Source organism: Colletotrichum siamense, assembly GCF_013390195.1.
Source record: "Colletotrichum siamense strain Cg363 chromosome Unknown KSG_Cg363_contig04, whole genome shotgun sequence".
NCBI classification, from domain to species: domain Eukaryota; kingdom Fungi; phylum Ascomycota; class Sordariomycetes; order Glomerellales; family Glomerellaceae; genus Colletotrichum; species Colletotrichum siamense.
This window is the reverse complement of record NW_023501017.1, coordinates 2977911-3003793: the sequence shown is the minus strand read 5'-3', so window position 1 is coordinate 3003793 and position 25883 is coordinate 2977911. Positions and strand designations below refer to the sequence as shown.

The 25883-nt window shown below is 55.0% G+C and overlaps 6 protein-coding genes across 6 annotated transcripts; 3 read left to right on the top strand and 3 right to left on the bottom strand.

The window, feature by feature from the left end:
- Positions 1–1409: 1409 nt before the first annotated feature.
- Positions 1410–3588, top strand: CGCS363_v006726 (uncharacterized protein; the record flags this gene model as incomplete). The annotated part of the gene is made up of 5 exons (XM_036638575.1): positions 1410–1615; positions 1671–1911; positions 1986–2184; positions 2251–2667; positions 2720–3588. The coding sequence occupies 5 exons, from the start codon at positions 1410–1412 to the stop codon at positions 3586–3588; spliced, it is 1932 nt and encodes a 643-aa protein (XP_036496859.1).
- An 88-nt stretch (positions 3589–3676) lies between these two features.
- Positions 3677–5465, bottom strand: frc-1 (Formyl-CoA:oxalate CoA-transferase; the record flags this gene model as incomplete). Its single annotated transcript, XM_036638574.1, has 2 exons — positions 3677–5022; positions 5072–5465. The coding sequence occupies 2 exons, from the start codon at positions 5463–5465 to the stop codon at positions 3677–3679; spliced, it is 1740 nt and encodes a 579-aa protein (XP_036496856.1).
- A 6519-nt stretch (positions 5466–11984) lies between these two features.
- CGCS363_v006724 (Filamentous growth regulator 27) lies at positions 11985–14580 on the top strand (the record flags this gene model as incomplete). Its single annotated transcript, XM_036638573.1, has 5 exons — positions 11985–12321; positions 12375–12583; positions 12632–12983; positions 13043–13724; positions 13785–14580. The coding sequence occupies 5 exons, from the start codon at positions 11985–11987 to the stop codon at positions 14578–14580; spliced, it is 2376 nt and encodes a 791-aa protein (XP_036496817.1).
- Positions 14581–15049: 469 nt separating this feature from the next.
- On the bottom strand, positions 15050–16039 carry HQD2-3 (Catechol 1,2-dioxygenase; the record flags this gene model as incomplete). The annotated part of the gene is made up of 2 exons (XM_036638572.1): positions 15050–15760; positions 15830–16039. The coding sequence occupies 2 exons, from the start codon at positions 16037–16039 to the stop codon at positions 15050–15052; spliced, it is 921 nt and encodes a 306-aa protein (XP_036495321.1).
- Positions 16040–19752: 3713 nt separating this feature from the next.
- Positions 19753–22440, bottom strand: isp4-7 (Sexual differentiation process protein isp4; the record flags this gene model as incomplete). The annotated part of the gene is made up of 4 exons (XM_036638571.1): positions 19753–20482; positions 20539–20744; positions 20797–21551; positions 21603–22440. The coding sequence occupies 4 exons, from the start codon at positions 22438–22440 to the stop codon at positions 19753–19755; spliced, it is 2529 nt and encodes an 842-aa protein (XP_036496183.1).
- Positions 22441–24372: 1932 nt separating this feature from the next.
- Positions 24373–25810, top strand: CGCS363_v006721 (3-oxoacyl-[acyl-carrier-protein] synthase; the record flags this gene model as incomplete). The annotated part of the gene is made up of 3 exons (XM_036638570.1): positions 24373–24777; positions 24837–25559; positions 25649–25810. The coding sequence occupies 3 exons, from the start codon at positions 24373–24375 to the stop codon at positions 25808–25810; spliced, it is 1290 nt and encodes a 429-aa protein (XP_036496854.1).
- Positions 25811–25883: the final 73 nt, after the last annotated feature.

The window sequence follows — 25883 nt, the reverse complement described above, 5'->3', positions numbered from 1 at the left end:
TCCATTGCCTTTTCCATCTCGGACAACTTGGATTTCATCCCAGTAAGTGACTCCTCAAGCACTCGAAATGGGCGATGAAACTCGACAACTTTTTCTCTGCCAAGGACATCGTAACCAGAGACCGATGATAGCGCATGGAGAACGACCTGGGAGCGGAGCCTGATGCGCATAAGCCGTCCTTCCGGTGCAGTTAACGAGCCTGATGATAGCTGCAATCGCGAGGTGTACGCATGCTTATGGCCGTCGATACGTTGATCTGGAGGTCCTGGGCGTAAAATGTGGACACCGCGAAGTGGCACTGGCGGTATGTAGGGAGGAAGAGGCCGCGGGCCGCTGATTGATGGTTGCTGACTTGGGGGGGGAGGAAGCTGCGGTGGTGGTGGCGGAGGCATTCGGGGTAAGTGCACCTGCCCTGGTGTTGGTCGACGCGATGACCGACGTCGAGCATGTTGCGATGGTGGTGGTAAGGGGCTATCCCTCTTGTCCTCCTCCGTCATCATCTCATGATACCAGTCCGGCTTTGCGACAAATACCTCGATCCCAAAGTCACCCTCATCTGTTCGCATCCTATTCTGGAATCCTTCGTAATTGTAGTACCGCACCCCCGACCTTAAAGGTCTCTCCAATAGTGAGATGTCTTCAACTAATACATCATCGTAATCGGAATCGGTATCTGTGGAGTATCGGGTTCCATATGATCTTCTCCTTCTTCTTGATCGAGATGATCGCTTCTTTCTGAGTTTCGAATTATCCCGCTCGCTGTGTGAGGCTGGGACATCAGAGTCTGATTCCGTAGTAGCAGACCCTTCTGACATGTTGACGGTTGCGTTTTGTCCAACCCAATTCGTGCATCCAATCGAGACGTAGCTAGCAGTGATGTGCAGAAAAGCTGGTTATAAAAGTTGCACGTCCAAGAGCAACTTGAAGCGATGTCTCGCTTTTGTACTCCTCTCAAAGAAGGGGTGTTCTCTTGAGTCTCGATTCGAATGCCCCGAGCCTTGCTAACGTTTCATTGCAGGATGACGTTCTGGATGCCGCGCTGCTGCAGCTCAGCGGCAGGCTGAGGACTCAGCGCCAGATCATTGGACCAGAATTGAGATGCCATGGCGTCAAGAGGGTGGTCAGAGATGTATTCTGGGAATGGCGTTCCATCAGATTACCACCATGAGCTAATCGGCGTCATGGAAACGGCTGGCGAACCAATGGAGTCATGGCCCTTTCCCTGGGTAGGCTTGCATGGGGTTTTATGGCCCAACCCGTGACCCGAGATGTCCCCAAAAGGATTGAAATAAGGCTGTGAGCAGTCTGTTCCCCAGACTCACGAAGGTGTAAATTGCGTGTTCATCATCGGTTCGAGGAACAGATACAGCGGCAGAAGATTTCTCGATTTCACCAAGTCTGTCCTCACGATGGGGGAGCATAGCAGCTCACACGGCCTTCATCGCATGCGCAGACCGTTGTGGCGTTCAAAAGATAGACAAAGGTCGCCGAGTCCCCAAATATGCGAGAAGCTCATTCGCAAAAAGGTTCCTAGCTTCAGCGATGCGCCCCCGGGGCAATTGCAATACAACAACAGTAAAGATAGGTTCCAGGCTAGAAACAAGGTCGCGGTGAAGTATGTCTCTTTGATTTGCAACTTCTAATCAACTGAAGAAGACTAAAGCCTGTAGGGACCTGGGAAAAATCATTGACGCTCACGACAATGAGGCAGATACCGCCTTGAAGGTTGGGAGCAGCTCTTGGGACCTCGTCTTTGAACAAATGGCTGCGGCGAAGACTCGCAATGAAGAGAGATCCGATCTCGGCTCCAAGGTGACAGCTGGTGGTGATGTGATTTCAGCCTATATCAATCTTCTCCCGGACGATTACGGCATCGGAATCTTGAAGGGGGGACTCGCTCTCATATTTGATGTATGGCCACCTAAAACTCTCACCATTTTGCCCTTGGACTCTGGCTAAACGAAGAAGCTGATTGATTGTGATAGGCTACCAAGGCGCATGACGAGAACAGAAACAAGATTGTCCAAACCTTCGAGACGATTCCTGACAGCATTCTGACCATCAACATGGCCTTCGATCTTCTTGACCCTGACCCGGCCGATATGAAAGTCCAAACAGAGGCGGTCGGCATGCTTCTTGAGGACCTCCCAGCTCTGATTAAAATACTTCTAGGAGAAGAGAAATGTAAGAATTCTGTTCATGTCTGTCACCCTCCAATGCCGCTCTAGTTGACACATATGTTTGATGTAGGGTATCGCAAAGTCGTCAGGTTTCTTTCACTTAGCATCCCAGAGACCATGACAATTGACGACATATTGTCACGCTGGGACCAAAAAGTGGTGCAGTTGAAGGAGCATGTGCAACGAATGAAGTGGAAAATGTGCTCCAAATTCTCCGCAGAGCTCAAAAGCATTGGCGACGCAGTAAAACACTCAGACATGGATATCCGGGCATTACTTGCAGAAAGTAAGGCAATGCAGACGGCCATATTCCATAACACCAAGAAGGATTACGCGTCCATCTTATCCGAGATTTATCGGGGCAATGAAATTGCGGCGTATGTGGCTTCATTGATGAAGGAACAAATGGAGGGCATGACGCGCGAAAGAGAGAGCTTTTCTCGAGAAAGAGAACACTACCAAGCCAGGGAGTTGAGATTGGAAGAAAGTAAGCCAGATCGCAGACCACATTCTCAATTCGTAACGCTAACCAGCGGCAGGAAACCAACATCTCAGCGTCGAGAATGAGACACTGCGTCGAAAGGTGTCCCAGAACAGCATCGTAGAACAGCCGAGGGTCAGCCTTATTGACGACGTGCAGCTTCTAGACATTCTTGGGGTTGATCTTGATAAATTAGGGGACGACTCTGAAACTATCCTGGGCCATTCAGAGCATTCTGATACAGATGAGAGGGCAAAAGCTCAGTGGTTACTACAAACCGATGAGTTTCGCAATTGGCTTCGAGAGAATCGCTCTTCTCTGCTCCTTGTGGACGGGGAGCTGCAGGACTCCTTCATATCCCCGCTGTCAGGGATATGTGGTGGTCTGATCAGCGCCCTCGTGGAGAGCCGGGGCTCGGCTGTGGCCTTCTTCTTCGCAGGGCTGCATGTCGATATGCAGCTGCCAGATATTGATAGCGGACCGGTGGCTATGATCAGGAGCCTCATAGCTCAGCTCCTGATGAGTGACAATCTGCCCTCACGCGACTTAAGCTTCATGTCCAAGGACATGATCAAGGGATGCAGAGAAGGGGACTGTCTCGTTCTCTGTGAAGTATTCGTCAAAATTATCAAGCAGGTGCCAACTCAGACGACGGTGTACTGCATCATCGACGGTGTTTCGTGGTATGAGCAGGGACGTTGGCTGGATGATCTCGATGAATTTGCGACGGCGTTGGAGTATGTGGCAAAGAGGAACAACGCTGGCCGTTCTGGGTCGTTGAAAGTTCTGTTGACTAGCCCGACTCAAAGCACGGAGATTGGACATCTTGCGAGAAAGCACAGAAATGTCTGGTGGCATGTGTCGTTGGCAGCTGGCCACATTCACCCTTACTTGGGTTTTATGGATTCGAACTCACTCCCTATGTAGTAACTCTAGATATTGTCATCTCCTGTAATATGGCATCAATTTTTCTCCCGGAAGAAAGCAAGTCTGGTATCAGTAATCGAGCCATTCATCAGGACCTAATAGCATCGTCCTGAAACTCCCAGTCTTCCCAGGTAGGTTCGTCAGCTCCATTAGGCCTCGAAGCCCGAACATGTCCTATTTTGATCCCTTCCACGCTGATAGCTTCTCTGGGCCACCTCACCTCAGCATCAAATCCCTCGCTATATGCAGAGTGCATCATGTCCTCCGAAAACAACCCAGGATGAAGCTTCTTCACACTCCTCAGGGCTCTTTTACTAACCTCATCCACCGAGTCGTGATGCTTCAGGTCAAAGAACGCAGGATCATGCGACTTGCGCAGCTTAGCCTGCACCTCCGGCGAGTACGCCCCAAGCGAAAGCAAGAAGACATCATACTGACACAGACTCGTCCTGCAAACCCACGACCCGCCCTCCGTGGCCCTTCGATACAGCCCAGCCATGGCAGCAACGGCACCCAGCGCCCCTGTGCCGTAGTCAGACATTGGGAAAGGCGGGACAACAGGCGCATCGAGACCCATGAAGTGGCCCTGCTCCCACGCCACGCCCGTGACGCAGTCCGCGATCTGCTGCCACCCAGGACGGCCGGCCCATTCTGCCCTGCCCTCTCCGAGATCCGTTCCCCCAAAGCAATCTTCCGCCACGTAGATGAACCCCTTGCCGCGTTTCGTGGCGATGATGGCGAGTTGATCTGGGCCGTAGCCTAGACGGTCAATGACACCCGGGCGATAGCCATCAAGAACAACGTCTGCGCTTGTAAGCAAGGCATCGAAGGTCTCACGGTCTTTGGGATCCTTAAGATGCAGGGAGGTGGTATGCTTGCCGGTGTTGACGTCCACCTGGAAAAAGGGGACGTCGGGAAGTTGCGGAGATGTCACTTTGAGAACGGAGGCGCCGTGGGCTGCGAGAGAGCGGCCGATGGTAGGGCCGGCTATCACTCGGCAGAGCTCGAGGACGCGAACTCCGCGGAGACACTGCTCGGGGCCGGGGTTGCTGTTTTGAGACTCAAAGGGAATTGGTGGGGTGGTGGTTTCGGCCGGCTTTATTGTGAAAGGAGGAAGAGATTGTAGAGCTGTGCCGTGTGGCGAGTCGAGGAATTGCTCCTTTTTGAGGACGGGGACGCCGGCTTGGCCTTCTCTACGGTTCATCTCTTCAAGCTCCTCGACGGTGAAACGCTTCATGGCGGTCTCGATGGTCTTGATGCACTCGCCATAGTTTTGGAGGTCCGGGTTGAAAGCCGGTAGGCCTATCATGTTGAGGGCCTTACTAGCCTCGAGGGATCCATGAAGGTGGTAGTACTCTCCCGGAGTTTTTGTTTCATACAAGTTTGCAGATAGGCGCCGGTAGAGAATTGACTGCGCCTGGTTCAAGTCGGTGTCTGCCGAACGTTAACGGGTGGGCTTTCGTTGTTTAGTATGACGACATACCTGGTATTTTCGACTTGACATTTGGATGGGCTTTGTCCATGCCATCAACGGTAGTCAAATAAGCCGATATCAGGAAACAAGCAGTGCGCGCAACGTCAACATCTATATCTCTTGAAGCCTGCCCGTACCTCAAGTCGGCGATGGCGGCCGCGGCCATGCCCTCGAGGGCTTTGATGGAGGCAGTGGCCTCCTGTTCCTTCAGGGGACATGGGAAGAATGCTGTGTCCCCGAGTGGCGTACTAAAGGTAACGTTTCGCAAGTGTTCGACAAATTCAGGAGGAAGTTGTTGTTGACACGCGGAGACAAGGGCAGCCAGGGCACTCTCCGCGCCCTCCCTGACCGAGTAACTCGGCGTTCTTTGTTGGACAACACCTGGTCTTTTGGGCACCACCATGTTGAAGGTGATGAGGAGGGGGAGGGTGTGTGAGGTGGTGCGAGATTCAGGTCGTGATACGATGAGGAGGATCACAGACTTGCGAAGTTTCCGAAAGCCACATTTTTGTACAAACCCCAAAGCGAAGCCTATATGTATCAGGGATCAAAGATAGGTCGGGTCGAGGTAGGGCAAGTGGTCGGCTAGGGGCATGCTGATCCCTCCACTGAGGCAAGAGCTTGAATCGAGGAGCTCACTCCAAGCGATCCTGGTAGCGTCGGAAACAAGAAGCGAAAGGAAAAGGGGTTCGGTGAGAGGGCCCATCGGTTACCTGTGTATCCCCAGCACCTGGTATTAGACGGTATCCGTGCCAGGATGGCCTCGCGGAAGTATAGCAGCGGGGTTTAAACATGGGATCTCTGGGTGTGAGTGACCAGGGACGGGGACACCCGAACGGAACGTTGACGGGGAGGGTGTTCCATCATAGGAAGGGGGGTCTAGGATTCATTTGGATATTACATGGATGGAAAACGTCCGAAAGGGATGCTCAGCCCGCCATCAGTGGTTGGAGTTGCCGAATTGTACAGACAGAAATTGACACTGATGAGAGTGTGCTGAGAAGCTAGTTTAGGTGCAGAATGATATCGAATTGGAGAAGAGTAATGGCGTGCGCAAGGGAACGGAGTTGTCGACCAGATGCGCCTCAGCCGCGAATGACGAAACAAAGCGGCATACTACATGTAGACTATCCACGCTGAAGAAAGAGGGGTCTATCTCTGCCATGGAGAACCGCGTACACGGAACCTGTGGAGAAGGGGTGGGAAGGAGGAGGGCAGAAGTTCAGGATGGTCCCGGGATCAGAAGCCAAGGTTTGGCTAATTACAGCTAGTCTGATGAACCCGACAAACAAGAAGCGACCTCGCTTACACGTCGCTTCTGGCGTGCGGCATCGATCTGGGTTGAGGCGACTTCACCCCGTCATTGTCTCGGTTGAGGTGTCGAAGACGTGATACCGACGTATAGTATGGATGTTGACCAAGTCCCGACGGCTGAGGACGATATGCAGGAACATGCGATTGTAGAGTTGAAAGAAAGACTGGAATTTGGACGGAACAAAGAAAACCGAATGTGGCAGTCACAAGCACCAGTCATGCTGGGTGCAGCATCCGATGACAACTGTTTGCGGCATGCGATGCGGCATGCATATCTTGCTGGCCAGCGCGAATCCTTGTGCTCTGGGTGGACTTGGTGATTTGACCATGACTTGACATCTCGGATCTGAGCCAATCTACGCTGAAACTCAGGTCGACGAGACGTGGTGATGGGCTTTGGAACATTTAGGGGCAGAAAATCTGCTGCGGGGAAACGATAACGGATGGGCAAAGATTGAAATTCGATGGTGCGCAAAGTCGAAAAGCTGGTCTGCATCTGACTTATTGGCCCGTCTCCTCCTTTCATCGGCCTCCTCCCGCGCATACATACCCTGCCAGGTGTGTCGCGATTCATGTCTTGCCTCTACCTTGGGCTTAGGTGCACTATCCGATGATATCGACAGCGATCTAATACAGTGAGAGTCAGATCGCTCAAAGAAAACACCGACTTCAGCGAGGGATGTGCTGTTGACGACGGCAAGTCAGTGGAGGGTTGTCGACATGGCTGACTTGACCAATTGTGACTGCATCGGGACTCGGGTAGATACAGGGAGGTGCTGCACCAAGTCCGGCCCGGACATCGATCCGATGCAATGCTGGCACTTCGGTTTGCCATTCTCGTCCATAGCATGTTGTGTGTCGAGAGATCAACCGTGGTTGAGTGATGATGGTACAGCATGAAGGAGATAGAGTATTATTTCGCTGTCGTCAGAGAGGAACAAGAAATGTTTTCCTCTTCTCCCCTAAATGCATATATTCATATCTGAGAGTATTCACTTAGAGGTCATGCATGCGGTGACTTTAAGGTGAGCAAGATAAGCGAGGAAAGCGTGCCTCGGTGAGCAGCCCATGGACTGCACCTACCACATCAGTCTGCCGGCTGTGGCAGAAACTCAGATACTCAGATACTCTATTGTTTCTTGCGCTTTCCTCAATGAATCTTCCTTTCCGCCTCAACAAAAACATCGACAAGTCAGATACCTATCGTCTACTACCTACCCGTCGTCTCCTGCGTACCTCATCTTCACCTCACTCCGCACCGCATTGCATCATGTACGATGCAGCTCAGCTTCTCCTCACGACCACACCACCAATCTCCAATATTCGACACTGACTCCCGATATTTAGCTTTGGGCGTGCAGATCAGACTTCTGCTCAAAACGCTCCTTGCAAGTAGCTCCCGGTGTCCAGCATCGCGACCCATCGAGGAAAAAAACGGCCGCGCCCGAACCGCCACTTCCCGCAGGACAACCGAGAGTATAATCACAAATTGACAACATCTCAAACGGCCCATACGGGTGTCCTGCCAGGAGGAATGGTAACCAATTCGAGAAGCATCGCTCCCGTGCCGTGCTCTCGGTGACATTCCAATCGACATCGGATCTCTCGATCGAGACGGGAGCGCGACCAGATCCATGGCGAATGGTCTTCACCCACCTCCAGACCCAAGACATTGCTAACCCCAGGTGGCAATCAGCACCTTAGCTCCCATCTGTTCTCCAAGCCTCGCCCGCCCTACGTGCTCACCATCGCCGCGGGCTCAGCGAGGGGCCAGCCCGGTCTAGCCAGACGGTCCAGCCAAAGGCATTGGATGGCCACCCTCCGCCAAAGACACAGCGAGCATTTCTGCGTCTGATGCCCGCCCACCGGGTGCCTCGCATGGAAGAGCTACAGGGCCATAGGGCGACGGAGCCAGCAAGCCATGTGTTGTCTCGCGTCCTCTTGCTTTTCAATACAACGCTAGCAGCGGCGCCACTGGCTTGGAGGCTTGCAATAATTATCACAGCTCCACGACAACCGCATCATCTGTCTGCGCAAATCTTGCTGCAAGAAAAGTCTTGCAACACCACCGCATCAACAACTCCGCTGTGCGTGGGATTATTTGCGTGATACGAGGGGAGAAGGCTACCTTACCTACCCTTGCAGCCTTTTCAAGCGGAAGATTGGTCATCGTCTACTGCGGCAGCTTCGTCACATTGTACTCGCACACGCTCGCACACAAACGTATGCCTGACACGCAGACTCCTCAATGCCCCCAGATAGGCGCTGCGCTAACACCAGCTTCGACCGTGCGGCTCGTTTGGTGTGGGTGCGGACTCGTGGCCCTGAACTATGACACTAGCTGACATTCCTCCCGCCGGCGATAAGACAGGTACAGACACCTCTGTTCAGCCGTTCAACGTCTAATCTGCAGCTTGTGGGCTGCAGTCCTGACAGGTCCTCGGTTTTGGCCACCGCCTTCTTCAGGACGAGGCCCGTCCAATTGATTTCCATCTGTGGCATCCAGCATATCAGAGGAACCGTCCGTTTTGCCAAGCGGGAATTTCTCATCATCTCATCAGCGCCGCAGCAGCAATGCCCACCTCAAAACCACCCCATGAAGCACACCATCGGTGACCAGAAGCGCCGACGCCGACCTCTGCTCAGTTGAAGTCGCAATTGCGCTGACGTTGACGGAGGATTGCCTCCACTGAGGAGCTACCGCTCGCTTATTACTACTCCACACACAAGAGACATTGAAGCAGGATGTCAAGGTGTTGAGCGGCGAACAGACAGAGGGTCATGTCATGCGTTGCCGTACGCAGGGCAGCATGTATGTACTAGGTATGAGATGACACTCTTCATGTCCATACGCGCAGAGAAACCAGTAGCGCCGTCGCCGCCGTTCTTTTGGGCCCCCATGCCGTGCATACGGGCGTATCTTCGGGGTATCTTCATCTCTCGGCCTGTTTCATTCTGTCATGTTGATGGCGGGAAGTAAGAGGGGAAAAAAAAAAAAAAAAAGAAAAAAAAAAACCGCTCTGCATGTTGCCTGTTGGAACGAAAAGTAAGGGCCTCGCCTCGTCTCGCCTGGCACTCTTTTCTCCAGACCAGCGATGCTCCTGTTGCAGTAGTCTTGGTTCACCCGAGTTACCACCCACACGCCCCCTAGTGTAGACTTGAGCCCCTCAAGAATTCCCCAAACCCAACTTGATCCATCCCAGATCCAGACAACGGGGGGCGCCCATCAAAGTCAAGGCCCCTGCCCTACCGACTCTCCTCTCGGCCACACCCCCCTGTCCCCGTCTGAATCCCCGACCCTCTCTTGGCCCCCGCTGTGCATCTTTTGTCGCGCGAGGACAAGAATCAGGGACAGCCCGCCGGCCGACTCTACTCGACTCGGGCGACCACCCTGCCTGCGTACTCGCTGAGAGCGAGCGAGCGGGTGAGCGGGCAGCAGGCGGGCGGGCGAGGGCTCCAATCCTCCTCCATCCCAATTCCCCCCCGTCCCTGACAAGTGACCTGACCTGACTTGAGTGATGTGTGAACGGGCTCCCTTTAGGCGCAGGTGGTCTTCTGTTGGCCTAAATCGAAGGTGCCTGGCCTGGCCCGGCCTGGCCGCCAGTCCCATATCCGATCAAAGTCTCGACGTTCCCTCCCTCACTCGGCCAGGCTCGCCGCTCTCTTCTCTCTGTCCTCTCCTCATTCTCGCCAGTCGCCGCCGTCCTGTCCCTACTTGTCTCTCTCATTGAGTCCCGTTCCCCGCCTTCGCCGACATCCGCTGCCGCAACGGCGGCCCCCATCCCTTTCTCAGTCGCCCGCAGTGCTGCGAGGCAAAAGCACAAGCTTAGATCTACTACTCCCCACGTCACATCTCATCTCTATTGTGTATGGTGTTGTTGCTCTTTAAAGTAACCAACCCCATACCCGACGCTCAAGGTCCCCACTTGCAGCTATCCTCGTCGAGCAGCCGCCCATCACCAGACCAGACGCTTGTTTGCTTGCCTGTCCCGTCCTCGTCGGAACATGTCAAAAAAGCTTGCCCAGAGAACCGATCCTTACTAGTTTGATTTCCGCCTTGGAAATTGGGACAGGCCTTGTTTGTTGGAACTGAGCCGCCTTGCGCCTTTCCGTCCAAGGTTCTATTCTCGCAACCCTCAACGGCGGCCCGTTTCTTCTAACCCGCAACCGCGATCCTCCCTCGCGGCTCCGGCTCCTCGCTTGCTGCAGCGAAGGGGTGAAGGAAAGCATGCCTGCCTGGTGCCTGCTATCCGTTTCCTAGCAGTCCACCCCTCCGACACAGTTCGTGCCGTGCAGGAAGCTTGGTTCTGTGAATCCCCGCCGCCTCTTTCCGCCTTTCGACACATTGAGCTACTCACTGGTCTGGTACATCCCGTCACCCTACTCATTCTCACTCGCCTTGCCTTACTGCGGCCGTTGCTCGTCCAAAACCAACTCCACCGCCCACCATCACGCGCATCATCGGATAACGGGTATTGCTAAGAAGGGTCGGTCCATGGAAGTTCGGCTGATGCATCGATCTCGACAATGACCCGTCCAAAGGTCCCCGAAGACAAGCGCCAACGGACCGCCCAGGCCTGTGACACTTGTAAGCGCCGGAAGCAGAAGGTGAGCCCTACTTTTGTTTTCCACACCACGTCCCTGTCTGCCACCATCAACTTCAGCCGGAATCCAATTGGTCTCGTCTGTTGTCACGATTCTCTCCCCTTGCCTAGCTCTCTACCTGCCTTGCCTTTACCGCCTTTTCTATCCATCCCCCTTGTAATCTAAGACGTATTGTCGCCATAACCACACAGTGTGGTTGTCGTTGATGATGGCGTTGCATACCATCCCCTCCGATCCCCACCATCCCCTCGCCCCGGCCTTGGGCTAGTTGCTTCAAGACTCCAAATCGGTCACATATCAGCTCCCGATAATGGGAATCCGTCCGCACATCACCCGTCGCCTAGTTTGGGTACCGGATATCACTCAAGCCCGGGTACCCTCCGCCCCGAAATAGCGTCAAATCCTCCGATCAAGGATGAGATGCCCGGGGTCTCACAATTCGATCAATACCCAAACCCAGTTTCACCGCACTTGTCTATGTATCCCAGTCTACCACCCTGATGATCAATGTTACGTTGCCAACTAGGTTGGACCATCTCAAGTGGATGGTGGGCAGAGATGCGTCTCCCAGAAATGTGTTTGGGAGGTGTTTCCTACGCGGCATTACTTGCAATATCGCTGGATCCTTAAACGGGGCACTCTCCGGTCAAGCTGGCCGGGATATTCCCCGACTGGGACCTGACCTCGGCCGCCAACCCGACGATCTGGTCGCAGACTTCACCGGGGTCATTGGTTCATCCCATGGAGAAGCCCTAGTATCGATCTCCGGGCGGGTTTCCATGTTGCCGGTCTCGCGTCCACCGCTCTCTAGGGGCTGACTGACTCCAGGGGTCGGCAATTTCGAGCCCGTCACATTCTTCATCTGCCCTGGTTTGGATGGCGCACTTTGTACCCAGCCTGCTTCAATGACTGACCAATATCTCTAAAGTGCAACGGTTCTAAACCATGTGCGACGTGTACTAAAAGGAATTTGATGTGTACCTACACACAAAACCCAAACCACATGTCCGACCAGACTACCCCGGACCAATTAGCTTCGCCTTCGAAACGTCGCAATATTGAAGAGCTCCCCACAAGCAAGCCAGTTATCCAAGATGCTGCATTCGCATCAGAAAGTCCCGCAGCGATCGCCACGCCGTGGGAGACGAAACCGCTGCCCAATGAGGACAAGCCGCATGTTGGCTTCGACATAAAACCCTCCATCGAGCAAGACCATGAACCGGCAGGGGGAGATCGGGATTTCGACATTCGCTCTAGGCACAGCACAGCTTCAGGCCCCGACGAAGAGACGGCACTCATGCAATCTGTCAGGATGCTTCAAGATCCGACAGGTAGACTACGTACGACTGACCCCGTAGATATGCGACCAAGGCAAAACTAACAAAACTGATAGTCTACGTTGGCGACTCCGCGTCGTTGGCTTACCTTCAACTCATTCGTATGATTGTTGAAGCCAGCGCTGGTCCTAGCGAGTTCACGCAAGACCCAAGCCGCCACAAGATCATGGAGGCCACGATAGCGATGCCGGCCAACATACAGACACCGCATATCTTACCTGACAGGGATACGGCCAATGCTTTGGTTGAGTCGTTTTTTACAAACGTAAAAAAAGTCTATTCCTAGTACAACACACCTGCTAACCCTCCATAGACGTATGGTTTGATTCAAGTCTTCGACAGGCCCACTTTCGAAAGATCACTGGAGGCGTGTTACTCGGATCCTCTTACGGCACAGTCATCCTTCCTATGTCTGTTGTACCTGACCTTTGCCATCGGCATGGTGTTCGCGACGCCGCTTCCTAACAGCAAAGAGGACGCCATCTTCAAGAAGCTCAGAACGGCCCAGTTTGATCGAGCTGAGTCTTTCTTTAGGAGTGCGAAAGCCCTCGGCGACCCCATCTCTGGGTTCGAAGATGCGGATTTCTGGTCTGTGCAAGCGTTGTTGTTGATGGCTGTCTACATGCTGGCAGTGTCCAAGCGCAATGCGGCGTATGCCTATTTTGGTAAGTCTTAGCTCAACCCAACCCCTCCCCTGCACACCATGTCTAACACCGTCCCAAAGGCATGGCAGTTCGCTCTGGCTTCGCACTCGGCTTGCACAGAGTCCATGAAAACCATTTCATCTTCAAAAGCGAAGACGTCAGGTTGCGCCGAAGCCTCTGGAGGAGCTTGTTCATCCTCGACCGTTTCCTCGCCGCTTCGCTGGGCCGTCCAGTCGCGATTGACGAGGAAGAGTGCTCGGCCGACGCTCTGCTTGTATTTGAGAAGAAGTCTGCCAGTGAATTGGTACGGATCCAGAACCCCAGCGACGGGCTCGACGCCGCTGTAAGATGTTGCCAAATTGTTAGCCAGATCTTGAAAAAGATCTACGCCCGCCGGCTCGTGTCAATTCGCAGGACGTCTGAGATTTGGGAGCAATGCGGAGCCTGGCACGCATCACTCAGCGACGATCTGTCGTCGGGGCAAGTGGCCGCCGATCCAACCAACCCAGCGCAGGCCATCGCCGCCCTTCACGTCAACCTTTTCTACTACCACACCATCATCATACTCACACGGCCGTTCTTTATTTATCTCCTGAGCAAGGTTCACAATGAGCGCAAAGGGTTTACGCTGCCGGTTCCTCGCTGGATCAACCGCACATCGAAATACTGCGAGGCTTGCCTCAGCGCGGCCAATGAGACAATCGCCCTGGTGCAGAAGGCATTCGACAGCAACTATCTTCCGCAGCGCAACCCGTTTGTCCTGTAAGCTCTCCCCCGGAAAAAAGAAATATTTTCAAGACATGCCACTTACACTACTTCAAGGTACTTTCTCTTTGCCGCGTCTCTTATCGTCCTCAGTAACGAGTTCTCCGCCATATACCCGAACCCGACCTACGGAACCTCCATGTCCAGCACAATTTCCATCATGAACTACTGCGCGACGAGCGACCCGCAGGCCAATAGGCTTCTCTTCATTCTCAACTCGTTCCGCAACGTTATTTACGAGTTGCGCTCAAAGAAGCCCGAGCAGCCAGCCATGCCTATCCCGCAAACAATGTCCCCGACAGCCCTCCACGACCCGATCGGCAGCCTCTTTAAACGCACCGCCCCCTCCCGCAAGAACTCCTTTGCGACAACCGCCACCTCCGCGCCGCCCGGGTCCGCGGTAAAGGCAATGGCGCCTCCGCCGTTGTCCATGAGGACTGAGCACAGCTTCTCCTCCGCCCCCGCTGGCCCGTCTGCCGGTGTTTCCCCGGCGGGTAGCACGCCCGGCATGTCGCATTCGGGCGGCGACCTGAGTGCGAGGATGGGCGACTCCGACATGGGCGACGAGGAGGTTCCCTTTGACTCGATGTGGGCTTTCGGCGCCACCCCGGGTCCTCCTGCGGGCGGACCCATGCCGGCGGGGCCAACTGTACCTGCGCCGCCGCAGACGGGCGGGGTGATGCCGGTGCCCGGGCAAGGTTTCCCGGTGCAAGGCCCGGGTCCGCGATTCCAGGGGTTCGGAAACTTCGGGCCTAATGGGAACGCAGGTGGAGGAGGGGGTGCTCCTGCTGGTGCGGGGGGTTATGTGGCTCCTTTGAACGTGCCGATGTACACCCTTGCGGAACATTCGTAGTACCATTTGGGCGAGGGATCGAGCAGACGAAGATGACAAAAGCCGACTGGAGGAGAATGGAAAGTGCGCTGGCGCGGCGAGATAGATATACCCAGTGTTGGTGGATCGTGCGTTTGACTGTATGAGGGCAGGCAAGCTTGCGCGGGAGGAGAAGAGGTTTGCGAAGCCGCTGTGTCGTGTGTATGTACACCAAGTATCGGTATTGGAAGACCTCCGGGCTTGCTCCATGGGTAATGATCATTGGTACGGAGTTACGGTGAGACAAAATGGGAGGAAAGGATTATGCCAAGCAACAAGATACGGGGCATGGGATACCAAAAAAGCACAAAAATTCAAATTCAAAGGAATTAAACATTCAAAAGCAGACGGTTATGTTTGATGTGCGTTTTGTCATTCATGTCTTCGTAAAAGCGTTTTGGTCTGCCAACTAGGTGATTTGCCCCATGTATCCGTAGATAGAGAGAAGGCTTCACGTACTCGGCAACACAAAGTCGTACTCCAAAACCCAGGCAGCCTTCGGATCCGACTCGCTCGGTTTGTACTCCACCACCAAATCCTTCTTGACTGCGAAAACCGTATCGTTCTCGAGGAACTTATCCTCGCTGTCGAAAAGCTGCGTCGTCAGCGGCCTGTGCCCGTCCGCCGAGACGATGAAGTGTATGTGTGCGGGGCGGAAGGGGTGTCTGTCGAGCAGCTTCAGGATCTTGCCGCCGGGCCCGTCGTCGGGGACGGGGTACGGCACAGGCCGCAGGCAGTACAGCGAGTATCTCCCCTCCTCGTCGGTCCTGAATCGGCCGCGGAGGTCCATGTCCGGCTGATCCGCGTCCTGTTGCTCGTACATGCCGTTCGGGGCGGTGTGCCAGAGGTCGACGATGGCGCCGGGGACCGGGTTGCCGCTCTGGTCGAGGACACGGCCGTACAGGTGGGTCGAGGCTTTTTGGTATTCTGGAGAGTCGAGGGAGGAGACGATGGAGCTGCCGCTAGGGAGGATAGGGGCGTCGTGGCGGTAGAAAGGGCCTAGGATGGCGGACGATGTCGGGTTTGCTGCGAGAGAGGACGTTGTTTGGAGCTGGAGCTGTGTGGAGGTTATTTCATCGACGAGGGATTCGAGGCCGAGGATATCGCAGACAAGTTGGGTTTCGTTACGGGCGTCGTTGGACATTTGGCCTGCCTCGTTGATCTAAACGGTGACGACATGTTAGTAGACGAGATGTTGAATTGACAAGACCAAAGCAGACGGCAGACGAACAAGTTGCACGCCAGCCATCCATTCACCGACTGTCAAGTCGACTTCTCTTGCAAAGTCATGGAGATGTTGCAGCAGGCTCGGCATAATCTGGGCCAGACGGGGATTGGCGTTCGGCCCCGTAGCGGCAATGACACGGGCAGTGAAGTCCGGGTCATAGACTGCCTTTCCGGCCGGTGCCGACTCTTTCTCGAGGGCGTTTTGGCTCGCCATCTTCGACCGTATACGCACGTCGAATTGGGTTCAGGGGTCTCAAGGGTCTAGGTGTTATAGCTTGACAGACGGCTCCAGAGTGGGTAGCGTTCGTCGGATGAGTTGAAACTTTAAATACGCGTAGATTAAAGCGACTTCGTATCCTCGCGGGGGAGTATCCTATTCGGGAGGTGGTAAAGTGAGTTCAATAGGGTTCGAATTAAGGATGCGTATGTATTGATACTTGGCGTTGTTGGAGGAGGCAGGATGAGAAATTAGTCCTCTCGTCAGCTTGTCGACATGATGCTGATCTGAGAAGCAAAACGCTAAGAAGGCAGATCGTTTGGGAAGAACTTCCGTCGCCAGAACGAGTTGCCCGCAGAAGGCCACACTGGCAGTTACTGGGACGGAAGCTACGGTCCCTCGGGACCGATCTGGATGGATTGGATTGGGAACTGCCTCTCCACGACTGGTCCTCAGGAAAGATGGATGGCGCCTGTAGCAATTGTCTCCAAGTGCCAAGCGAGCGGGCTCTTTCTCTCAGCTAAACTCAATGGCTGATGCCAAGCATTGAGCCAGCCGAGTTGCCAGGATCGCCATGTCACGGGCTTTGTCCCCAGTTTGAAAGGGCAGAATTTGCAGAAGCGACGCAATGATACCTCAACGGATGTGCCGGTGTTAGTTGGGTGTCAATGGCCGCAAGTTTCCCAACTGAGCGGGCTGCATAACCTGCGAGCGGCGCAGAAGCCACTGACAAAGTTCCATGGAGTCGGTAATCCGTCAGCAGGCGGAGAAGGTGGTCATCCGTGCATTTTGCCGGGCCAGATACGAAGGCTAGACTCCTTCACGGCATCTTCCAGAGAGGTCTCCAACGACCGGCGAAAAGTGGCTCGAATCAGAGAGGTTTGCTGGGTTAGGGTCAGTGAGGGCAACGTGATAATAGCATGTCTGTGCGGTGCATTAGTCTTGCAGGAGTCATCGTCTGAGAACCCATCGTCTCTGCATTGCTGATGTATCGTGATCCACTGGACCTAATTGGTTGCGGAAGATTCTCCGTGGTGGACTTGATGTCTATTGAGAGCCCAAACCATTCTCAGTGGGATGTCTCAGAGCTTTGGCACAGGGCCAAGTGATTTGGGCGAGAACAGAAGCGGCAGGCAGCTCCAGGCCTTCTCAGGGTTGGGAAGCACTCGGAGGTCGCGATTACCTCAAGCCCAAGCCAAGGGGAAGGTGGCATGCGAGTGGCACGTTGAAGTGGCGTCCCCGCCGCGGCGGATTGGAGGGGCGCCAGATGCAGCTGCAATGCAACAACGACTTTCGATGTCGGGGGATCTAGGGGAAGCCAAGTGTCTGTGGAGTGAGGTGTCGAGGAAGAAGGAAGCGTGATGGGATTTCGTGCGTCACGATGGGTGTCAGTCGGCGGGCGGTTGAGATCGACCGCTGTTCATGCAGGTCATTGGCCGTTCCAGCCACTCTGAGTGCAACTATGTTTTGGATGGTCGTCGTTAGCCTCCTTGCCTCTGCCCTTCTGCAGGGTCAGGTTGTAGAGACATTCCACGAGGGTGACAGCTCTAGGCGTGGAGCTAGTGGTCGGGGTTCAGTCAAGCCACCTGCGGCCGAAATCAAATTCCGATAGGCCGGCCGGTGTGCTGGGATATAGGGCTTCTGGTGGCGGTGAACTAGGCCCAACGGTGAATCCGTGATCCAGATGAGCCTGGTCGCTGATTTCTTCGTACGATTTGTGCATACCGGCGTGGAGTTGGAGGGGGAAAGGGAACATTGCCCGCGTGAATGGGTTCTGAAAGGGTGAAATCGAGAGAGTCTGATTGGCGGCTGCCGAGGAATAAGCAAATATTAGCGATGAGGAATGGGCATGCAAATAGAGTGGGAAAGTGCAAATCAAATCAAGGTTGTCCAGGAAGTTGCATTGTTGTCTGCATCCCCTCCTCGTCCCGCCGCATCCTCCCAGGCCGGGCCTTCTCTGGATCACATCCCATCCCATTTTATCCCACTTGCCCCTGCATAGACACCGGAGATGGGGACGGGCGTCAACATTCCCGAGGTGACAGAAGGTTCGGCCGATTTTGCAGTGACAACATTTCCATCTTACAGGCCTTTGATTTGACGAGCGACAGGCAGTACGACATCGGGCAACATCACCAACAGACTCTAGGCCCCATTTGCCGGTGCCGCCTCTACCTGAACAATGGAGACCCTCTCTGCCCCGTTACACTCAGTCAACCTCGCCGCCCACATCAAGAAGGCCCCTCTTGGCTCCCTCTCTGGTGGGAACCAACAGTGAACCTCCATCATGGAGTGCCCACCCATCCGGCCGGCATTTCACAATTGTCCATTTGAGATACACACTCTCGAAAAAGCTCCAACATCATAACGTCACTCCAAAACCCTGACTCGTCGTCAAATTGGGGCAGCAGAAATCATCGAGATGCCCTTGGCAAACCCAATGACACCTGCCCTCACACGAAAGCACAGACAATGACAACATCGTCCTGACTCTGTGTTTCTTCCCGCCGACTCCGCCCCTCCCAGCCTTCCGCGGGGGAGGCTTCCAGCATTCGGGCCGTGGCTGGCAATAATCGGGAATCTGGTCCATCCACAACATGCACAAGAAACAATGGTTCGAAACTTGGAGGCTCCATTGTGTTCTAGTGCCGATTTTACGTATGGGCTTGTTTTTCGCCCCCAACGAAACTTCAACGCATGAAGGACACTAAGAGGAGGGAGGGCCTGGGCCACTCCAGCGCCTCTTCCCTGTGGCTTGAGTCTCGAGTCTTGACTGGACCTGCCCGCTCGCCCCGTCGCAGTGCCCCACGGCCCCGGCCGTTTGCCCCGAACCGTTAGCGCCTCCACAGCGGATTAACGGAGTTGAACATCACCGCCGCGCGCGGGCCCCACCTATCAAAACTCGACTGTTTCCACTCAGCAGACAGGCACAGTCCACCGCCGATGCGACGCTCTTAGTTTCGGGTACCGTTACTACGCTGCTTGGTTTCACAAACATTGTGTGGCGTTCTGAACCAACAAGAGCCAAGAATCCGTGTGTTGTAAGATCTACGGTTCTTGTTGCTTCGCTATGGGGTTCTGGCTCGGGGTCAAAATGCCGAGGCTGCATCTCCGGTCTTTGTTATCGATGCCTGTACGATGGGTGGTGGTTCGATTTTACACCACGCGTGGGGCACAGCGCGCTTGAGTGACTGCGTGGTTGCGGCGCGGCTCTACTTGCTGCCAGCAATGGGAAGTTATCCTCGTAAACGACCCGCGGACTGGGTCCACTACGAGGCTCAGCCAGCAGCCAGGCTGTTGTTTACGCTCTGTCAGTTGATAGCCATATGAAGGTCGTCTCGCCATACTTTGGTAGTCTATCTATCTCAATTGTCTCTTGGGCAAGTCCTCAGGTCATTTATGACAAGGTAGACATGGGATAGTCAACAACATATTAAGTGACTGAAGAGGTGGATCGTGTACAGAAACAACGAGTAAGATTAGACAAAATAGTCGGCGTAGCGCGGCTGAGTACAGAATATACACAATAATTGAAGCAGCTTAGTATCGTGGTTACCAGCCATCTACTGTCTCTTAATAATCCCAACCTTGGTTTTCCCAATTCACCCAATCCCTTGTTGTCCATATATCAAAATGAGTTTGTGTGACACCCATAGACCCAACGCCGTCGCAAACCCACACACACACACACATACTCCTTCTTTCTTTCTCTACCAGTGCGTCGGTCCAAACTTCTGGCCCGGGGGCGGCGTCATCTGGATCGCAGTGCCCTGCGCATCCATCGTCGACGTGACAATGTCGTTGCCCCACCACTTTGGCGGCTCGATCTTGTTGAGCGTGAAGGCCAGGAAGATGACCAGTGTGGCCAGTGCGAGACCCAGGTCTAGGCCGGACGAGGTGAGGTAGTTGAGGCGCGACCACCAGCCAAAGTGCTTCTTGCGGATGTAGTGCTGGAAGATGTAGCCGACGATGCCCCAGCTGAGGTAGTTGAGCGGGGTGGCGGGCGGGATAGCGCCGGCACCGCCGAAGATGACGGGGGCCATGAGGTACTTGATGGGACTCTTGGGCCACTTGAGGGCGGCGAAGTAGAAGATGACGGGGGTGATGGCGCCGACGCCGAAGAAGATGAAGAGGCCCGAGTACACCTGGCCCGGGGAGAACATACGCGCGGGGCCGATGAGACCCCAGATGACGGAGGCGGCGAAGAAGACGCGGCCGCCGGGGCATGAGAACTTGTTCTCCTGGTGCGGGGTGCAGACGTCGGGGATGTTCTTCAGTGCGGCGTTGAGGACGGCGATCTGAATGAAGCAGGAGAAGGTCGTGGCGACGACCTGGCACATGAACATTGTGCGGGGCGGGATCTTCATGTAGTGACCGAACTTGAGATCGGAGACGAAGCTGAGGGCCTGGGACATGGTGATGTAGCCGAAGGTCTTGAAGCTAAAGAGGGTGTCAGCGAGTCGCGAGGGTTTGACGTCCGACACGGAAGGACTTACATCATGAGGGCGAGAGGTCGTCCGGGCTGGATGTAGCCGTAGATGAACTCCGTGAGCACGTTCAGACCGATCTGGTTATTCGTGATGGCCTGGATAATGCCGATAGGCAGGGAGAAGCTGAAGGAGATGACGACAGCCAAAAGGAACGCCCACCAGCTCAGGTTGGTCGGATACGCGAGGACAGCGACGAAGCCAACGCCCAGCATCTAGAGTTCAGGTCAGTAAGCGTCGGAAGGATTTCGGCGCTTGAGCACTCACGATCACGAAGAGACCCATGTACCACCACGTAGGCGCCTCCTTGTACTTCTTCATGAGCTTCATGTGGATATCGGGCTTCTCCTTGGTGCTGCCACGGTACTGAGCCCAAATCTGCTTTCCGTTGTGCAGGTAAGTGTAAACGATCAGGGAGGCGATGGCGGCGAATGACAGGCCGTAAGAAATGGCAAATGTCGTGCTGATGAACAGCGGCGAGTAGGCCTTGTACGCCTCCTCGTTCAGCGTCAACTGGGGGGTCAAAATACGGCTAGTGTTGTACGGGCTGCCGGTGTTGTCGTAGGTGCCCGAGTCACTCATGGGCAGGTATTGGGCGTACCACACGCCGCTGTAGTGGAAGGCTGAGGCGCCGATGAGGAAGAAGGTGACAACACCGATCAGGGTGTTGGCAATCGCGTGCCATGGGGGAATAAGAGGGGAGCCGACGAAACCGGAAATCTGAGTCCAGTCAAGGGTCAGTGGCAGCAGCGACAGACCGCTTGTGCCGCCAAACAGTTGGTTGACAATGACATTGTTTGGCGCAATCCAAGTGGCGAAGGCCATGATGCTGAGGAACTGCGCGAGGAAACCCGGAATCCAATAGTAGCAGAACGAAGCCAACACGATGATCGAGAACCACTTGTATCGCGGCATGGATCCGCCAATGAAGCTCGGGTCGGGGCGGTCATTCTTCTCGTACATGGCGTTCATCAGAGTGACAGAGACCAAGTTTCCGGGCCAGATCATGGCGGCCGGATAGACTAGTTGATATTAGCAAACCAACACACCCCATTGCTCACGCACCCACTCACCGAGAAACTTTCTCATAATGCCAGCAATTCCGTAGCCAAGGGATTGTGTCGAAATCGTCAGTAGCAGCTGGAAGAGGATGCCGAAATCCTGCTTGTAGAACACAAGCTGAGCCAAAATAATATCCGTGGCGTAAGCAACGGAGAAGGAGACACCCGCCATGACGACGATGATCGAGTGCTCCTTAACATTAAACGGACCCGGGTTCAAACTCCACTTGATACCGAACGTCTTGAACTGCTTCGTGGGCATAACCTTGGCCCAGCCGTGTCCCATAGGCCAGGCGATAATCTGGGCAATCAAAGGTCCAAGACCGATGGACGGCTGGCGTAACGAGAACAGCGTGTTCATCGAGGCACCGACGGTCACCAGTAGCAAACCGATAGTCCATGCTCGGATCGTGTTGCATGGTACATCTTCGTCGTAGTTGCGGACGGCGGCGCGAACTTCGGGATATGGTGAGTCCTCCTCCTCCTCGGCCTTCATAGCCAACTCATCGTCAACTTCTTCGGTAGGCGTAGTCGCCGCCTTCTGAACTCTCGAGTCGTATTCTTCGGGCAGATTGGGATCTAAAAGAAGTTCATGTTCGGACCCTTGCTCTTCATCATCAGAGTAGCCGGCATAGACACTAGACTCACCCCATTGCGAGAGGCGCTCCTTCAAGTCCTCGACCGGATCAGGCCGTTCTTGATATCTCGACGTGATCGAGTCGGAGGCAGGGTTGATCTCGCGCCCACTGACTTCAACCCCTTCCTGTTTGTCGTCGTACCCGCGATCGTGGTCTACCATCATGGGTGCGGAAGCCGTGCCAGACGACTGTGCATGTGATGGTTGGGCCATATTGAAGGTATTCCCAGACTGGATTGACAGCGAGGGAGCACAATCATCGACGCAAGGGCTAAAACGTCCAAAAGCAGGAAGAAGGCAGTGGGTTTCTATATAGGGGAGAGTCTAAAGTGTCTACTACGGCACAGGCGGATGTGCTGTGCGTTGGGAGAGAGAGACGGGTCGAGGGGAACCCGCTGAGCTACGAGCGCCGATCCCAGACGAACATGAAGCAAACGCTAATGGGAACCTTTTGGATGTACCCGATAAGCCTCTCTGATGAATTTCTCAAGGCCTGCGGTGGCGTGATTGGACGCGGAACTCGAGGTGAATCAACCTGCAGGGCCGCAGGGTCGATGAGTAGATGACTGGCCCCGTGCTCTGGGGGAGACAGGGTGATGCTCGGCAGAGGAAAAGTAGGGGCGATCAGCGAACCGGGATCAGACTGATGGCAGGCGAGGAGGATGGCTGGAGGGAAGCAACGTCGAGGGTAGGAGATGTGGGATGGGCGATGATCGGACGGCCACAGATGCTGAGGACGATGGTGTGCGAAGGCATGAAATGGGCTAGTCTCAAGGAAGGCGTATGTCCCGACTGGTATCAATGCTCGAGCGAGAAGGTTGGACTAAGGCGATGTACAGGCTCATAGGACGAGAGAGGCCAGTCGATAAGAAGGGAAACAAATGCGACGCTGAAACCAAGCTGCGGCACAACTCAGCACAGATGCGTGTGGGTGTGGCGAGTTGAGGGCCGAGAGGTGAGAGCCGCAAGTTGCGGGGATGAAAGAACGTCGTGTTTGGGTGCCGCGTCGACCGAAGTGCGATGGGAGACCCTGCCAGACAGCAAAGCCAAGATTGGGGTGTTGCCTCTTGTTCCTGGCGGCAGTGGTATTGTTTCTCTCGGCTGGTTTGGCCTGGGCTGTGGTGATGGCGATTTGGAATGCAAGGAAGTCGGTGTTGTCTGAAACGTGGCTCAATGGCAAGTTGAGATGTCGTCCGCCGGGGAGTTCGTTCTTTCTCGCGTGTTGGATTGGGCGGCCCCTGAAGCGCGCAGGGGAGAGGGATCCAACGGGTTGGATAAGGATGTCACCCCTTCAGTTGCAATCGACGTGGTCTTGTTGTGGTGGTGGTGGTGAGTGAGTGCAGAGCGCAGACGCAGCAGAGAGGTGAAGGTTTCGCGGGTCGTGGGGGTACGTTGGAGGTGAGAGTGAGAGGTGAGTGAGTGAGTGAGCGACAGCAGTGCAGTCGAGTCGCAGTCGCAACGTATGTCGTTGCGCAGCGTTGCGTTGCGTTTGCGGCGCAGAGACCCCGTTGGCTGGAACCAGGTCTCTGGAGCTGCCCGCCGCCAATAGGGGACCTGACCCAATTGCAGCGACCACATTAGTGTCCCCCGCTTCCCGCTGCAATCTGCCCTCGGCGACGGCCGTCAGATCTCGACACTGTGACAGCACTATGGAATGGCGCCCTAAAATGCCCTACTGCCTCCAGATGTCGCGTGGTCGTCGCTATGACGGCCCCTGGCAGCACAGTGTGTCTGCGTTCCTCTCCCCCTGCAGCCTCAAGCGGTACGTATCTTATCCGAGCTGTCTCTCTGTTAAGAACGCGCTAAAACTTGCATCTGTGCGGCGCAGCAGAAGCGACCCGACCGCGGCTTCTACTGCAAGTCTGCAGCGCAGTCTCTAACATTGTTCCGACTTCAATCCTCGACTCCTTAGCCACACCCGGCTTGGCCTGACACTTGACACTGCACTTCATACCTGGCCGTGCTCTTCTCAGACCCTCGTCTTCTCTCTCAATTCTTATCGGGCGAATCACAGCAACGCCCCATTTTCCCCCGCCTTTTGCCCTTCCTTGCCGTTTATCTTCACGCCGTTTATATTCCGGTGCGTTTATAAGGCAAAAGTAACCACACACCACAGATCGCCGTCACCCTGGACATGGCCGGATCATGCGACGAGTTGTAGTGACAGGGCTCGGCGCCATCTCGCCCTTCGGTGTCGGCGTGCGCAATACATGGAAACGGCTGCTGGCTGGAGAGTCCGCCATCACCAGCGTCGCCAACTTCGAGCCACAGAAGCATTGGAAGGATCTGACAAGCACGGTTGCTGGTGTAGTCCCCAGCCATGGCACAGGTCCAGAACAGTGGCGACCGTCCGACTGGCTCAACGCCACGGAACAACGTCGCATGTCCAAGTTTGCCCAATATGCCGTGGCCTGTGCGGACATGGCCATGAAGGATGCCGCATGGAAGCCGGAAAGCCAAGACGACCTGGAAGCAACGGGAGTTTGTCTGGGCAGTGGTATCGGCAATCTGGAAGAGATTTACGAGACAAGCTTGGCATTCAACCAACAAGTGAGGATTTGAGCCGCAGTGATCGACGAGCGAAGCCAAGCTAAAGTCTGTTCGGATAGGGCTACAAGAAGGTTTCGCCGCTGTTCGTCCCCAAAATTCTCATCAACCTGGCCGCTGGCCATGTCTCCATGAAATACGGCCTGCAAGGCCCTAACCATGCCGTTACAACCGCCTGCACAACCGGCGCGCATTCCATAGGCGACGCGATGCGATTCATTGCTTTTGGTGATGCTGACGTCATGGTTGCTGGCGGAACAGAGTCCTGCATCCATCCCTTGACATTTGCAGGTTTCGGGAGGGCAAGGTCCCTCTCCACGGCCTACAACCACAACCCCCACGCCAGCTGTCGTCCCTTCGACCGCGACCGCAATGGTTTCGTCGTCTCGGAGGGTGCGGCAGTCCTGGTCCTGGAGGAACTCGAGCACGCCAGGGCCCGGGGTGCGCACATCTACGCGGAGGTCAGGGGCTACGGCTGCAGCGGCGACGCAAATCACATGACGGCTCCGCGAGACGACGGCCACGGCGCTTTCCGCGCCATGAAGGCTGCCCTGAAGAACGCGGGCATCCCACCGGCCGATGTGAGCTACGTGAATGCCCACGCCACGGCGACACAGGTGGGCGATGTTGCAGAAGCTTCCGCAATTCGAAGCATCATGACGGGTGAGGAAGGCCACGCGGACGAGTCGCAGATAACCGTGAGCAGTACCAAGGGCGCAGTTGGGCATCTACTGGGGGCGGCTGGCGCGATCGAAGCCATGTTTGCCGTGCTATCAGTGGCTGAGGTGAGTATAGGGCGCGGCTATTTCTTCTGAAACCGAAACCTTATCTTCCCCAGACTTTGGCCCAATGAACACCACTGACTCTATCAAAGAATGTTGTGCCGCCTACTCTGAATCTCGAAAACCCAGATGTCGGGGGATCCATGAATCTGGTTCCCCTCAAAGCACAAGCGAAACAGGTTGACGTTGCCATGTCCAATAGCTTTGGCTTCGGCGGCACGAATGCCTCGTTGGTTTTTTCCAAAGTCCGATAAGGACGGTTCGTCGACCGGGGGAAAACGAAGCATGTTGCGACGAAGGCGCCCGTCTCGTCGCAGCATCTCATCA